The sequence below is a fragment of the Macrobrachium nipponense genome, chromosome 8 (assembly GCF_015104395.2).
Source record: "Macrobrachium nipponense isolate FS-2020 chromosome 8, ASM1510439v2, whole genome shotgun sequence".
In the NCBI taxonomy this organism is placed as follows: Eukaryota; Metazoa; Arthropoda; class Malacostraca; order Decapoda; family Palaemonidae; genus Macrobrachium; species Macrobrachium nipponense.
In genome coordinates this window covers 46,080,197-46,098,522 of record NC_087203.1, presented here as the reverse complement: position 1 = coordinate 46,098,522, position 18,326 = coordinate 46,080,197, and the positions used below count along the sequence as shown (strand labels likewise).

Below are 18,326 nucleotides of genomic sequence, written 5' to 3'. Positions count from 1 at the left end.
GCAGGGCAAGACCATACAGATCACGCCACTGAGGCGCTAGTGCTACTGGATAACCCATTACTTTCCGGACATCTGCGCTCAAACGAGAAGTAAGTTACTAAGAGGTATCTCATTTTTCATAACCATATAATCAAAATAAAGGGTCTTATTCATATCCCTAAATTCACCTTTCACTTGCAAAATTGCAAAATGACCTACGGGCTGCTCTATGAGCAAGAGGCCGTGCTAGCATAAGGCCACCTTAATCAAAAACAACAACAGAATCGGATGTTTGCAGAAATAATCTAATTATACACAAGCAAATAGCCAGTCAGAACAGCTTCTCAGTGTTACCTAGGTTGACAGCAATTCAATTAACCAAGGATGGCGAAACACAATAGTTATAATCAAGGTCCCTTCAAAATACTCTGAGGATATTTAAATGACCTCGTCGTGATTATGGAATCGTGGGTTCGTTTCCCGCTACCGGACATCATGATTTCTTTCATATTTCTTCGAAATTGGGTCTCAACGCTTTGTAGTGACAGGCACATCCAAAAATAAAATAAAAATAAAAATAAAAATCTGAGAAGTTAAGAGAGTCCTTCAAATATATATTGAAATGACCTTGGCTATAATCATTCCTTACTCACTAACTACTGAAGCATAACGTAGTAATCTAGAGCAGCATTGGTTGATACAATCATGTTGCAGGGATGCAATTCCTCTCGAATGACTGACTGATCTGAACCCCCTCAAAAAAGGTTCAATGGCCGCGATGGGTCGATTTCGATGCTAAATACGGAACCTGAATTCGTCATAAGGCGAATTAGAAATGAACATTCGTATATCTCCCTTGATAGCTTAATAGGCAAGTCCCTGTCATTACAGGTTCCAACTCCCACAGGCATAGGTTCGATTCCGGCCCGGGGCAGATTAGTACTCGTGTACATAATACCCTTGGGAACGGTATGCCCGAAGTGAAGTGAATTCGAAATTATGGGTATATGTATGTATGAATATGAATATGAATACACACACACACACACACACACACACACACACACACATATATATATATATATATATATATATATATATATATATATATATATATATACATATATATATATATATATATATATATATATATATATATATACTACATATACACACACACACACACACACACACACACATATATATATATATATATATTATATATATATATATATATATATATATATATATATTATATATATATATATTAAATTAAAACATGCATTAGATACGTAAGCCAGCCCTATATGCACAAGGCAGCCCACACATATTGATATGCATCGCTGCTGCGTTCACACCAAAGTCCAAAACAGACGATAAACTGATGTCTTGATGAAGCCAACCGCACCGGTAAGTATAAATACATCGCAGTAGGACGTCTTCTCATCACCATCAGTAATGAGGAATCTTTCCAAATAATCACCATTTCCACATACCTTTCTGAAACCTCCCTGGAAATCTGGACCAGGGACTTCCGGTGCCATGGCCCCCCAAGAAGCTGCGCTGGCCTGAGTGGTATCGGCAGACGGCGGCGGCGGTTCGAGCCTTCCCTGACGCCTGGGTCCGGTCCCCGACTTGTGTCTCGTTCCCTTACCTCGGGGCACGTTGTTGCACAGGCCGGCGTTCGATTCCATGACTGATTGATGAAAGAAAGAAAGGAAATGGCTGTTAAAAGGGAGGGTTCGTATTATTATCATTCAGAATATGAACTATATTTATATGGAACAAGCTAACAGATGCCATTGACTTGAAATTCATATATTATTATTATTATTATTATTATTATTATTATTATTCAGAAGATGAACCTTATTGGTATGAAACAAACCAACAGAGGCCATTGACTTAAAATTACTATTATTATTATTATTATTATTATTATTATTATTATTATTATTATTATTATTATATTCAGAAGGTGAACCCTATCCATATGGAACAAGCCCACCAAAGGGGCCACTGACTTGAAATTCCAGCTTCCAAAGGATATCATGGTGGTTCCTGTGAAAGAAGTAACAGAAGGCAATGGGAAATAATGAAAGCAGATATCAGTTATTAGAGAAACGGATGAACTGAGAAATTAATAAATAATAAGTTCAAACTGCTTGTTAATGTTTACTTAAAGCATTAATCACTCGTGAAAATACTGACTGATTTTCGTACACTGGCATCGCAACGAATATGGTCACACAGGGCAAAAACGCTTCTTGCGATGTTATTGCCTCTTTGTTTGTGTGGTGTTTTTACTTAGCATGGAACCAGTGGTTATTCAGCAACGGGACCAACGGCTTGACGTGACTTCCGAACCACGTCGAGAGTGAACTTCTATCAACAGAAATACACATCTCTCACTCCAGCAGTGGAATGCACGAGAATCGAACTCGCGGCCACCGAGGTGGCACGCCAACACCATATCGACCACGCCAGTAAGGCGCTATGCGATGTCTTTGTGACTGGAAATAAAATTATTTCATTTACAAAACATACACGTCAGGAAATTTACGCTGGTATGGTGGTTAGTGACGTGCACTGCCGCCCAGATGTTGCGAGTTCGCGCGAGTGATGATATCATGGCATTCGTTGGCATGAATCAAGAAGTTCCGAGAAAATTTGCATCACGCCTCAACTTTTCCATTTTGATGCCTATTTGTTCACATTTTTTTCCTTCTGATATTTCGCAGATTTGTTCAACTGATTTTTCCTTCCTTTAAATCTATTCTTGAAGCTTTGACATTGACGTGAATGACATGAACCCTGACCATCAAATTTTCTGTCTACTTTTGAAAGCAGTGGTCGGTTTGCAAAAAAAAAAAAAAAAATCAAAAAAAAAAAAAAAAATATCCTAAAGACAAGGACTGCTTACCCTCCAATATTATTTCAAGGTTACCTTCTCTCTCTCTCTCTCCCTCTATCTGCCTTTTACCGATAACTCAAATGCTTCATTTTTAATAGTGGCATATATTGATGACTCAAAACGCCAGACTTCTCCGATTAGCAGCACTCATCGTATCTATTACGAAATGGCAGACTCGGTCTTCCAATCTTATTGGGAAATGTATTACAGTTGTTGCATAAATATAATCAAAATAATTTTTTTTTTTTTTTATCGAAAGTCAAGTCACCTTAGTTATTGAAAACAGACTTAGTAAGCATTGATGGTCAGCTACGAGGAACGACAAGTACTCAGAGCATATTCCTAGCCATGTTGTGTGTGTGTCACTATTGAGTAAACGAATCGCTGTCTGTGTTGGGCAGCAACAGGCGATCACAGTGAGGATACCCTCCTCTGATCTCTTTAGATACTTGAATGTTGAGCCACCTCCGAAAAACTCTGGACAGCTGAAAGTGGTACCAGTTACAGTTCATTTTGTATGGTTAAAGGGAATAAATGTCAATCTGTGATTGCAAGCAAGTTCTTCAAGCGTGGTGACTCATGGGAAAATTCCTCCAAAAGGACAGAGCAAGTTAAAGTGATGCAGCAACCAGGTCAAAGGGGCAAAAGAACTTGTTTTCTTGAAGTGAAGCTGAAACATTCTTTCGATGTCATGAAGAACAAGGTGCCTGAACCATTTGCTATAAAGCACCAGGACTTGCACAACCAACATTGCCTAGGGTCCTTCAGGAAAAGAATGCTGTCCTTGTGGTGTGGTAGACTGTATTATTCTAAGGCTAGGGGTGGGGGGACCGGTCATGCAGGTATGTGACACAGCCATGTAGAAGCTCCTGTTTATCTAGGTTCTGGATAGGAATTCGAAAGAGAGGCTACACGTCCAAGCTGTTAGTAAACACAACAGCCTCATGTCTCTGTTCACTGATCCGAAGTATCAGTCTGGATGACCAGCATATGTAATGAAATTTGTTGCAAACACTGGTAATACGAGGGCTTTAAAAAGTTAGCCTGGGTTCACTTTATACCAACAAGGGACAAGGCTGCACTTATAACTGAGGTTTGCCAAAGTGTCCGTTGAGATAATATATAGAATATCATATTATAAAATAGACATACTACGGGGTCATTCAGCGCTGCAACGGCAAATCACAGTAAAAAGGTCTTTAGGGTTTAACAGGAGGAAAACCTCGAAGCAGATGCACTATGAATCAATTGTTAGGAGAGGGTTGAGGAAAGTAAGATGGAAGAGAGAGAACATGAAGGAAGGTACAGTAAAAGGAATGAAAGAGGTTGCAGCTAGGGGCCTAAGGAAGGGAACTTCTATCACCAGAAATACACATCTCTCACCCCTCAATGAAATGCCCGAGAGTCGAACTCGCGGCTACCGAGGTGGCAGGCCAAGAGCATACCGATCACGCCACTCAGGCGCTCTCCCTAAGAGGCGAGCATGGATTAGACGGAACTCTCGTGAAAGATGCTAAATAAGACATTCAAAGCCACGGGGGAAAAACACTGGAACGGGACTCGGTGATAAGTGAATGACTGTTTCGTTCGCTCAATACGTCAGACGGATTAACAAAAAAAAAAAAAAAAAAACCAAAAAACCCAGTTTTACCCCTAGATAATACTCCCGGTCATCCCAAGGCCACGGACGAAAGACGAGAGTACACCAAGGAGTTAGTTCTTGCCCCTCAACATCACCCCTCTCATTCAGTCTGTAGTTCAAAGCATTATCTTTCCCAAGGTCTAACGAATCTTTCCCTTCCAGGCTGCCCGGGTGGAGGAAGTATTGCGGTCACCTGGAATGTAACGATGCTGGACTTTTATTGAGTTGCATGACCAGTTTTTCCTGCGACGTACGTATGTGTGTGGGATTCAGAGGTGTAAATAAAACATATAAAACAAAGTCTGCTGCAAAAATTGATGTAGCTCCTGTCGTAGTAACAGAACTTACAAATGTCACCCGAGTATATACTACTTTTGGCAGATACTCGTTATGAACAGATAAAGGTGAGAGAGAGAGAGAGAGAGAGGGAGAGAGAGAGAGAGAGAGAGAGAGAGAGAGAGAGAGAGAGAGAGAGAGAGAGAGAGAGAGAATCACTAATCAGCACATGACCATATAATGAATTACATCTATTATTTGCCTGCCATTTCGAATAAAACGTCAGTACATTAACCAATGTGAGATGCACTATTTGGGGAGGTCAGAATCCACGCACAGTCCTGGGTTCTTGAATTAAAGAATAACTGAATGAAATCGTCGGTCCTTTTGGAGATTTCCCTGTGGATGTTTAATTTTATAATATATACTATATATATATATATATATATATATATATATATATATATATATATATATATATATACATACATCGACAGTAAAAATCTCTAAAAGGACTGATATCTCCATTCAGTTATATATAAAGATTAAATTAAAAATCGACAGTAAATGTAAAACCAAAAGGACAGATGATTTAATTCACTTATTCTTTAATTTAAGAACCTGGACTGCGTGCATGGATTCTGACCTCCCCAAATAGTGCATCTCACATTGGTTAATGTACTGACGTTTTATTTGAAATTGTGGGCAAATAATAGATGTAATTCAATATATGGTCTTGTGCTGATTAGTGATTCTCTCTCTCTCTCTCTCTCTTTCTCTGTATATATATATATATATATATATATATATATATATATATATATATATATATAATATATATATATATATATATATATAATATATATATCCTCATAAGCATCAGTAACATAAACAACTTGACACAATCGCTGTGAGATCATCATCATCATCATCATCATCATCATCATCAAGGGGCCCGGAAGACGTCCTTGCCCCACTCCTGCAACGCCAGCAGCTGTTGTTCCTGTCGCCGCCAAGAAACACTGTATGTGTGTGTGTGTGTGTGTGTGACCTTCCTTGGAATTTACTGAGCGTCGGCCAAGGAGGTTGAATCCTGATCAAACCTCCTCAGCGGCAGCGGCGCAGATCAACCCCCGGAAAGCAGTCTAGTCACGGGACGCTCGGGGAATTTACCTCGATCCCGGAAGCGTGTGACCGGCTGCTGCTGCTGCTGGTCACCCCTCCACCCATCTCCCACGACCACCCTGAGAGACACACACCCACCTCCCCCCCCAAAATCCCGTCCACTACACACCTGACCACCTTCCACCCCCCTTACGTAAGCCTTTCCATATCTCCCTCTTCCGTCTCTGAAGCATAGCAACTCCCAAAAGCACTTCCTCCTTCTCCCCTATAGCTGCACATTCCTACCCTGTTCGAAACTGGAAATAGAATTGGAATATCAAAATTAGGCTTAGGTGTATCCCTACCCTCTTAGCACTGGAATTAGAACGGGAATTGGAATATATAACTTACGCTTAGATGCATCCCTACCCTGTTAGAATTAGAATCTGAATATTAAATTTAGGCTTAGGCGTATCCCTTCCTTGTTACACCTGGAATTAGAATATTGATATAGGCTTATATACATATGTTTTATACTGTATATATCATATAACGATATATAAAATTATTTATACATATTTTATATATGTATAGTATATATACATACACACATTGAATATATATACTATATATGATATAAATATATATATATACATATATATTCAAATACATATACATACGTATACGTAACAGAAACGACAGTTAATCACCTCACCCATCAACTGCTGAATAAACAGTGCTTGGCTGGGAGTCAAACGCTGGACTGGCAAGTGGTTTCCTTTGCAAACGACTTATATATACAAACAAACCACCCTATAGACATCCGGCCAGAGTGTGGGAACAGCAAGGTAAAGAACCCAGTCGCTGAACGAACCTGGCTAAATCTGGCCGGAGACGACTGCTTTTCGAATGAGGCTCTTCCCTTCGGGAGACTCGCCTCTTCTCCTGAAGGCGGGATTCTGGAGGGGATTGACTTGGCTGCCAACGACAACAGTCGACCATCATCCAGGCAACCAACTCACTGCCTTGGTCAAAAGAGGTGGCATAGGGGACCCCTCCAGTATTGAACTCTGGTTCGACCATTATTTCAGACGGAATCATTCATTTTTGTCTTTTATGCTTTTTTTTCGTTTGCCTATTACAATTCAACTTGTATCTTAATAAATCATTGATATTTGTTCTATTTATTTATTAATAGATATATATGTGTAAATGAATATATATTCAAGTTTATGTATATGTATGTGCATACACACACACACACACACACACACACATATATATATATATATATATATATATATATATATATACATATATATTTCTGTATGCATGTTTGTATATATACCTACATATAAATTATATATATATATATATATATATATATATATATATATATATATATATATATATATACGTATATACATATGTATAATTTATATGTAGGTAAATATACAAAACATACATACCGAAACAAATAAATAAATCTACTATATGTATATATATATATATATATATATATTATATCTAATATATTTTATATATACATACACAAATATGAATACATATACATTTATACACATATGTACTTACTAATGAACAAATAGAAAAAAAATATCAATGAATTCTTAAATTACAAGTTGAAATGCATTAGGCAAATGAAAAAAATAGCATAAAAGACAAAAATGAATTATTCCATCTGAGGTATGTAATGAAATGATGGATTATGAAATTTAGGGACAAGCCCAAGCCCTGGGACCTATAGTGGTCATTCAGCGCCGTTGAAGTATGTAATGGTCGATGATTAATCCCTTAGCAAATCAGTATGGTATGCAACAGCAACAGCATCTCGGGGGAACTTTCCCGAATTAGCATCGGCAAACAAGCGCTGTTTGTTTATGATCATGAGGCAGAGGCGATGTCCAAATACATTGCGTTAGAACTGCTAACGCCTGACAAGACAAGAGATGAAGGAAGTCATCGTTTTCCTAAGTTTTATTCTTGTTTGTTTGTATGGTGTTTTGACGTTGCATGGAACCAGTGGTTATTCAGCAACGGGACCAACGGCTTTAGGTGACTTCCGAACCACGTCGAGAGTGAACTTCTATCACCAGAAATACACATCTCTCACTCCTCAATGGAATGGCTGAGAATCGAACTCGCGACCACCGAGGTGGGACGCCAGCATCATACCAACACGCCACTGAGGCGCTTTTACCGAATTTTTCCATGCCCTTTGGTGCGTTGCTCGCCAGTATAAGCAACAACGAGAAAGCCGTCGTCAGAAAAATAGAGAAGACTCTCTACAAGATTAATAGTGCTGAAGCAGCAATCATTTTTAACAAAACATGTCTACGAGAGGGTCTCCTTCCGATATATATAGATATATATATATATATATATACATATATATATATATATATATATATATATATATAGAGAGATATATTATAAATATAAAATATATAATATATAGATTATATATATATAGATATATATATATATCTTATTATTTATATATAATAGGTATATATATTATATCTATATATATATCTAGATATATATATATATATTATATATAATATAGTATACACACATATATATTATATATAATCATAAGCTACACATATGTTTTCGCAGCCTTCAATCGTTCGTCCAATGTCTTCCTACTGTTTTTGTTTTCTTTATTTTTTTCAATCTTGCAGCTCTGTCTTCAAAACTATATATATTAATTATTGAAGATCAAGTTCGGAGACGAATGAGCGTCGGAACGATAGAAATCATGCGATCGAAAACATGGACTGAGAAGGTGTTTCGAGAACGAGAATAGCTGTCGGGGAAGGAATTACTATAAATGTTCTAAGGGATTGCAAAACTAAACATAATCTACCCCGGAAATCTAGGTTTACGAAAAGATGAGCACAAACTCTACGGCAGGATTTCACACGGTTTCATTAACCTCCAAACGTTTCTGTTACTGCTATATTTATTGAAGAAGAAATTCACAAAATGACTGTGTATAACGTGTTTACTTATAAGCCTTCACATTTTATTTGACCAAATACTTATCAGTAAACACGTTATACTCAGTAATTTTGTGGATTTCTTTTCCAAACTTCAGAAGAAACCTGAAAGAAGTTTTTGATTATTATTATGATTAATTCAGAAAGATGAACCTTATGCATATGGAACCAGACCACAGGGAGCATTGACTTGAAATTCAAGCTTCCAATGATATGTTCATTTGAGAGAAGTAAAAGAAGGTAATAAGAAATACAGAAAAAAAAAGAGATGAATCGTTTGAAAAGATAAAATAATTTAACCATATTAAATTGTTATAATACACGGAGAATTGTATTTTGAGGCTCCAACGGCAGGACATCCTCAGTAGGTAGACAGTTCCACAGTCCAACGGTGTGAGGAGGAATAAAGGAATCACCGGTTCCCTTCGCATATTTCCACGCCAGCCCTCATCTATTTATAGCAACGCAGAGGCACGGAGCGCGCGTCTGCATTTGCAAGCAACAAGACACCAGATGGGAGAGGCAACCCAAGTCATGCGGAGCGTCGTATTACGACACGTAGCGATGTTTCTGAGAATTCAATAGGGCAGTACCACCCTATTCGTAGTCTATTTACAGTAGTACTGTTGCTACCTGCTCATAATTTTGGTCTGTTTCTAGTACTCATTCTACAACATGGGCAGCCATGTTGGTTTCAATCCTGCACAAACTCATTCGTATGGGCCTACTATAATTCCTCCCCAAACACCAAAACAAAATCTTATGTAGATTCATCCGAATATATATATATATTTTGTTTTGCCATTTATATTACTTCAGTAGTTATATACCTTTGAGAGAGAGAGAGAGAGAGAGAGAGAGAGAGAGAGAGAAGAGAGAAGGTAACGGACGAAAAATAAACGCTGAAAGATACGCAGTTGTTGCCCGACAACCATTAGTACCATGCATACAGTGCTGGAAAATTCATACTGAAAACCGATGTCTGTTCCCTATATCCTTTAGAGAGAGAGAGAGAGAGAGAGAGAGAGAGAGAATTAAGGCAAATCACTGCGTAATCACGGTATGACGGATTACTAAACTCATGCCCAGTCCCCCATATCCCTTTGAAAGGAGAGAGAGAGAGAGAGAGAGAGAGAGAGAGAGAGAGAGAGAGAGAGAGAGAGAATTAAGGCAAATCATTGCGTAATCACGGTATGACGGATTACTAAACTCAGGAACAAAATATATAAAAAAAAATTCATACTGTAGACCGATGCCCAGTCCCCCATATCCCTTTGAAAGGAGAGAGAGAGAGAGAGAGAGAGAGAGAGAAGAGAGAGATAGAGAGAGAGAGAGAGAGAGAGAGATTTAGTTCCCTCAAAACTCCGAGCATGTGAACGGATATACCTTTATAAATAACAGTATCTGGCAACTACAATACAATCACTATGCAGAGTTGCCAAAACGTGGAAATAGTATTTCTATTTGGGAACTATTGCTAATTAGCCTGTTCTCAACTTTATTATAATGGATAAAATTGCAAAATTAAGAAAACTGTCCACATCAATGCCTACATTAGAGTTCTAATTTGAAAAATGAAAGAAAAGTATATACTACACTGTCCCAGTAAATTCAACCTTTATCTAGAGGGAGTCACGGCCAAGTTTAGCATATTTCGTAACTAATAAAACTATTTAATTCTAATCTCCAAAAATTATTGAAAAAAATCATTAAATAAACACAGATACTTCTGAGAGAACATTCTCTACCTGGCATCCCCTAGTAGCCATAAATAGGGAATCATGATTTAGTTTGTAACTGGTCTCATCTTTGTTGCAGACGTCTTTGACCTCCAATTCTACACAAAAACACTAAACTTTGAAATGAACGATGCCAGGCTTTGCCAATTGGCGATTTAAACAGATCAATGCAAGCTATCACAAAATACAGCCTCACCACCACCACTCTAGACCTATGCATAGGCTGCAATTCGAAATTATTTACATAACTTTATATTTTATTTGCCAATAAGTGTATGGAACGTTATAATCTGCAAATATAATCAGCGAAAATGATAAACAAATTGTTCCATCAATTTTGAAACGTCCCTTACGTCAGCGAATGGGAAATGGGGTGGTTCAAGTTATTGTCATCTATGGATATCCTGTTAGTCATTCTGGGATGAAGCTATCAACCCCCGTACCTACACCATCACGGAGTAGGAGAGAGAGAGGAGAGAGAGAGAGAGAGAGAAGGGTGAGAGCTAGAGAGAAGGGGGGGGGGGGGGTAGACAAGTGACAACTTGGCAATAGGCAAACGACCTCAGTGACCGGCAAAATCCAGAACGCCTCCTGTTCACAATTTGGCGGGAGATGAATGAGCAAGGGCGCATGCGCGGAAGTGCTCCAACTCTGCTGCTTGGCTCCAAATTAGCAACAGAGATCATCTCCAAACCTACCTTTCCCTCCCTGTCTCCACACACACACACACTATATATATATATATATATATATATATATATATATATATATATATATATATATATTTTATCATAAACTGGGATTCGTGTCAGCATATATTCATTCATCAACGATATTTTTTTCTTCTTCATTTCCATGCTTGACGGAACATACCTATTATGATTCAGCAATCACAATCTATTGCGCTATCTCAGTGAATAGATAATTCACTCTCTCTCTCTCTCTCAAGTAATACCAAATGCAGACGATGCTCACCAATTCCCTCCTAAAGTCAACGGATGTATAGCTACGTTTTCATTCGCGTTACCAACTCTATGCTCCATTCTCGTCTAGCACAATAGCTCTACTTGTGAGCGAAAATCTTCTAAAATGAATTACAAAAAACAGCGCGTTGTACTCCTTGATAACGACTTGTATCAGATGTAAAGATGACCGGGAAGCGATATTTGCGGGGAAGTCCCCGATATATACTTTCCTTTGACCCGTCATGCGAACGGTGACAGGAGTGCCAACATTACTCAGTCGCTAAAAGGTGTGAGTGCGTGCGTGTGTTTGAAAGGGGGTTAGGGAGGGGAGTAAAGGATGCCTCGTCACATTCAGACTTTTATGATCCCACTATCTATACTTTTATTTTATTATTCGTAAACGACAGTACTACATCAGCACAGAACAAGCCGCGAAATACATACATTAAATTAATGATTACTTGCCCATGGAACAGCGAGGTAATAACGAGTATAATGTGAGTCACAGGGGAATTATTATTCAAGGCAACATGACAGCGTCTAATTACATAAAGTTATGCAAATACACATACTGCAAATTCCAATGCAACATATTACGGGTCCGACTTTGGCTTGTTATCTACGCGTCACCGAGGTGCTATTACTAAACAAATCGGAAGCTCCTTGGGACGCCTATATTCCGTTTTTTTTTCCATCTGTCCACCCGCCTGTGGTGTTTCGCGTATGGTAACACTGCGTCCCGGGCTCTAGATAGTTATGCCATGTTTAAGTTTTAGGTAAATTTGCAACTTAAAAAGTGTTTTAATTATTTACTGTATGCAAATTACACCGTTAATATTCGAAATAGGATATTACTATTATTGTTGAATGTAACTATCTAAGCCCAGGACGCAGTGTTACCATACGGAAACACCACAGGCAGGTGGACAGATTGAAAAATAACGAGTTTAGTAAAGTACTAACCCCTCCAGGATCAAAGTATATACCCATTTCTATATTCTGGGGTCGACAAATTATATTAATAAGGTATCTTCGTGCGGTCGTTTACGCTACTTCATTTCCCATACGGCGCTTAGTACTAGCACCTCGATGTAGATGACGCGTAGATAACAAACCAAGTAGCACCCAGATTATCTAGTGTTGAGAAAAAAAAAGTTTTAAAGCCTAGTTAATAATAAAAAATAAAATCCAGTAATTTGTAAATATTGTAGGTATACATTTTTGTAATATTATGTAATACCTTACTTATGTAAATGACATGTAATAGTTTTTTAATAAAACTTAAAAAATATTAGGTTAGTCATAAAAGGGAATACCTTACTTATGTAAATGACATGTAATATTTTTCTAATAAAACTTAAAAAATATTAGGTTAGTCATAAAAGGGAATCATGTCTCGTGCTACAGAACGATTTCCGGCTCAAGAACAGTAATCATTCTTTGAAGATCTATGACTAATCTCTAACATTTTATTCTACTAAAGCTTTGGCTATCAAACTGCTGAAACTGTCGAGCGCTAGACCTAATAAAAACAAAAATAAGCAAATAACATGGGTTGTCAACCCGCAGAGTAAACCTATACAGGTGAACACCACGAATTTCATCCTAAGAGTTAGTAAAAAGGACATCATAAAGATCCTTTCTCATTTTACCGTTTCATACTGTATACTATTATCGTTCGTCGGTCTAAACAAGAGTCGCCTTTCGACGTAAACGATAGACCGTTATCAGGGAAATTTCCCGACCTTTGGTTTAGAAAGTGCAACAGCTTAGAACGGCTGCACACGACCATGCTACAGATAGCGTACAATGGATCTCGTCCACATCCCTCCCTCACCCGCCCCCTTCTCTCTCTCTCTCTCTCTCTGACCTTCGACTTTCAATTCTACAACGCAAATCATGAAGGCCCTCATTTCTCTGTTTAGGCCCAGTTTCCACATTCATTACGTATTTGGTCATGCCTAACTGCTGAGCTGAGGATGATGGAGCCCTTATGCAAAAAAACATCCACAACACCATTAGTCGATTCCTAGACCTCACGTGTCCATTTTATGCAGGCTACAATATCATTATCTTCGTAATTTTTATTTATCATAAAGCCTTCAGAAATCGAAGACCTATGCCCAAGATAGGTCTATTAGGACAGTGCAATAAGTTAGCCTGGTCGCGTTTGTCTCGGTAACATGCGTGTCATTATTAAATAACCTATTCAATTATTCTTTTTTTAAAGGTATGGACCGATACAACAACAACAACAGCAACAACAATAATAATAATAATAAACTATTGATGTAAGCTTAAGTTCAAAGTGACATCCTTCTTTCACTGGAGAAATTCACCCTGAAAGTGTGACTTATCTGGCGATGGTACTACTCGCTTACTATAGTTTTACTCACTCAGAATCCTAAGAGAGTAAAAATGGTACGAAAACTATCTCGGATAATAAAAATGGTATTGACATGGAATCACCGAAGATTGCGGCCACTTCGGTTTAAGTTTTCTGGTTATGAAAAATGTTTTAAGATAAGTAAATGAAGGTTTTATGCTCTAAATAAACAACATTATCATCTGAGGAAAAGGCATTTTTTTTATATAATATAAAATCATGTGTGTAACTTTTGGCTTACAAAATTACAACGATCAACGATGGATATACATTCCCAAACTTAATTCGTTATCAATATGTATTACTATATCATTACTTAGTAGACTTATTAGAACCATTTCATCACCGGAGTCTCCATTCAGTATAAAAATAGATAAAAAGCAAGATGGCCACTGCCTCACTCCTCTCAGTACAGACTTATACGCTTAATCTCCCATATAACGTGGCATACTCTCACCATTCCATACTCCAGACTTCCATACACCGTTATACCCACTTAAAACCTTTGAGGTCGTTCAGAACTGAAAGGATAATTAAGTGCATAATGGTCTGAAAGGTGTAACAGGAGGAAAACCTTCAGTTGATAAATTATTATTAGGAGAGGGTGAAAAGTAAGATGGATGTGAGACTATGAACGAAGGTAGTGCAAAAGTTATGATAAGGGTTGCAGCTAGGGGTCGATGGGACGCTGCAAAGAGTCGTGAGTAATGCCTACAGCGCAACGCTTGAGGCTGACTGATGGTACTACCTCCCCACGGGAACAAAAATTAAAAAAGGCCAACACAATATACTACGTACATCATTCATATAACACTCCATTGTCACATAGAAGCCTTCACATCCTATTTAAGGTCTGGTTTCTTTACCGCATTTAAGTTCAATATGCGAAATTAATTGAAAGAATCCACGAACAAAGTATACCCAGTTGTAAAAGCAAAATCAATACCGATGGATGCTTGTGAAGTGAAACTGACAGACATGATGAGGTGCCACAGGGGAATGTTATATCGCCTTTGCTGTTCGTCCTTCTCGCCCCTTCTTTAATGATATAAAAAGTGGTCAGAGATGGTGGGGGTTTTGACGGAAATAATAATAAAAACTTGCAAACTTGTTAAACACGCGTGATGCTTTTTTAATCGACAAAACACCACGAGATTTACAAACATGCTTATCAGAATGCATCGTATATGTATTCATAGCGTTCAGTGATAAACGCATCAATAATGATGGGCGTACGGTCTATAGAATATTCTATAGGTGGGAGTATGCACCGAGGTGTCGAATCTTTCATATACCAAAGAACAATGATATTCAGTACAGGCTATGAAGTGGAATAATGACACTGAAATAGGCAAATAAAACAGCAGGCAGGCAGAATGGGATTTGAAAATAAAATATACTTCATTTTACCTCCACCTCAGTCCTAGTGAGCACCATATTCTTTGGAAGCTTGAATTTTAAGTCATTGGTCCCTGTGGGTTTGTTCCATATGAATATGGTTCATCTTGTGAACTATTAATAATAATAATAATAATAATAATAATAATAATAATAATAATAATAATAATAATAATAATAATAATAATAATAATAATAATAGCAAGATTATAGTTTTGTGTAGTACGATCTCTAGGCCTATACTCTGTTTTTTTCCATCTGTCCATCCTCCTGTGGTGTTTTTGTATGGTAACACTGCGTCCCGGGCTTTAGATAGTTACGCTATGTGTAAGTTTTAGGTAAATAAAAGGATATATGGGTGTACATTTGCAACTGAAAAGTGTTTTAATAATTTACTGTATGCGAATTACACCGTTAATATTCGAAATAGGATATTGTTATTATTGTTGAATGTAAGCTGTGTGTAACTATCTAAAGCCCGGGACGCAGTGTTACCATACCAAACACCACAGGCGGATGGACAGATGGAAAAAACCGAGTATAGTGCTGTTCAAACACGAATAGTCTGACGATGAAACGAAAGGATTTTGTCAGCGTGGGAACAGACTAGCCTTCAGGAAACCTATGAAAGAAACGACATTTTTCGTAGGTAGGTTAACCACTGACGAAGAGCTGTGGAGGAAGCGGCTTCTACATTCGTAAGACAGAGCAGGCAACAAAGGTAAGCAATGGAAAGTTTTTTTTTTAAATTTAATTTTAGGCACAGGATATAGGTACGGCAGCCGTATCCAGATCGTGGTAGATATTGGTACGGCAGTGAATTGCGCATGCGTCAATTTCAGACTTCCTGCCGTACAAATAATATAGTGCGGTGAGGGTACGGCAGATTCTGTCATTGGTGCCGTATTTGCGCTCTTGACTTGCTGTAGATACGGCAGTTAGCTATATCCGTTTACCAGTTTGCTAATCATACTGTATTATGTAAACCAGAGTTCGGCTTTTAGGTGGGATAGTCACGCTTTTTGAACATCTGTCCCCCTTTTTTCAGTTAGCAAAATGTCCCTCCCCCCTTTTTTTGTTTGTTTAGCTTTTGTGAATTTTGTCCCGCTTTTTTGTACTACAAAAACAACACTATCCCGATTTTAATGGAATAGGGTAATGCTAAAATTTGGTTTAACTTTGCCATTTCACTACCTGGTAAATTCTATCGTCTTCTCCGACAGCTGCAATATACCCAATGAGGTGAATTAAAAGAATTGTAAAGTGTATAACGGCCCTTGCAACTGCCGATGTCGGGCAGAATAAAGGGCCGAGAAAGTCACCAAAGGTACGATGGTAGTGTATATATTTATATATAATCCTTTTTTAATCTCCTTTTCGGAATTCTTTTCAGGGCCGATTCGATCGTTCGTGACCTACGTATATACCATGAATTACCCAATTTTTGAAAGTTTGAGTCTTCATAGATGTCTATGGCTTTCTTCAGCTCGTTAAAGCCTGAAAACATGTGTTTTTCGGTGAAAACTAATGTATTATTCGGCGGTTCATGCTGTTCCGACACCATTTTTCTTGCTGTCACTGATATGCCCAAAGACTGTGTATATACTTCAGTATATAGTCTGGATATGCGTGAGGCGGTAAACAAGGGTTCGCGCATGCGCAATTCACTGCCGTACCAATATCTACCGAGATCGGGGTACGGCTGCCGTAACAGTATCCAGTTCGGTAATGGCATTTATTTATCATTTGTGTCACAGCAAAAGCTGTTTATCTGAACAATTCAAGCTGAACAGTAATGAAAACCTAGTGAGATCGAGATATTTAGGGTATGGCGGTCTTTAGGAACCTGGGTATCACAATCAGCGTTGCCCTGACGAAGACGTAAAATTGCAAAAGGTCTTTTATAAAGTTTATAATGTCCTGATCTACTAAGATGGTCCCTCCCGCCCTCGCTGTCATCCTAAATTCGAACGCCTAGGCCTAACCCTTTTCAGAACTTTTCTATGCCTATTACTACCTATACCAGCTACGTTATTCAACGCTGTTTAGCATTTGAAATTTTGTCTCCCAGTTACTTGGTATGTTATTTATGGGTGTAAAATTGAACGGAAAAGTAATCCTAGCCTACTTGGTGGCAATTCGTGAAAATTAAGTTGTGTAGGCCTAAAGTGAATCCCGCTACCATTGCATTGTACTAGATTATCTTGAACTGAGCTATGCAGTCTTCCATGTGGTTTTATTTTCCGTTAATACGTAAAGTTTACCTCGTTATTTGTTCATATAGCTAGGTATTGTCTAGGCTTAGACTAAAATGCAAAAAGGGGAAAAATACTAAACATGGCTTAGTATAGGCCTACTACCCTGCAAGGATTCGAAACTTCAAACTGCACGGGCGGACATAAATCATGTATTGAGTTTTATAGATGCAATTTACTTACCGTTTCTGCAACGACGCGTAGATAAACCGCCTTAAATCACTGTTAAAACACTTAACCCACTTATAAACGTGGCCCCTGGACACTTAATAAAGAGACATGTACCTCGCACGAGTCCTAAGCCACAACTGAGCTTCCCCTGCACCAGAACGAGCTCGGAGCTCTTCTGTCATGTCGCCTTTTTAAGACTGCTTTAAAAAGAGGAAAAGAAAAAAAAAAGCACAGTATCTTCTGGGAAAAAAATACATACTCGAGGTACGTCTGAATCCTAGGGGAAATTACCCAGATGAGGATGGGTATGAAGGAGAATGCCCAGTGTGGAAAGCCGGGGTTTCGACACCGCCCTCAGCCGACGTCTCTGGGAGTCAGTTGTCTAGCAAGTTTTACGAAGTGCATTTTGTATAATATTTATTATCATGTTAGCATGTTGTATTTATTGTTATGTGTATGTTCCTTTTAATACAA

The 18,326-nt window shown here is 38.2% G+C and overlaps 1 protein-coding gene across 1 annotated transcript in view; it reads right to left on the bottom strand.

The window, feature by feature from the left end:
- LOC135222743 (uncharacterized) overlaps positions 1–18,022 on the bottom strand; it is a 129,941-nt gene extending 111,919 nt beyond the window's left edge. The window contains exons 1-2 of the mRNA XM_064260986.1: positions 17,865–18,022; positions 1,476–1,675 (exon numbers count right to left, since the gene is read on the bottom strand). Coding sequence (XP_064117056.1) covers positions 1,476–1,673 — 198 coding nt within the window. The 5' untranslated portion in view covers positions 1,674–1,675; positions 17,865–18,022. The remainder of the gene's footprint in view (positions 1–1,475; positions 1,676–17,864) is intronic.
- Between the last annotated feature and the right edge of the window lie 304 nt (positions 18,023–18,326).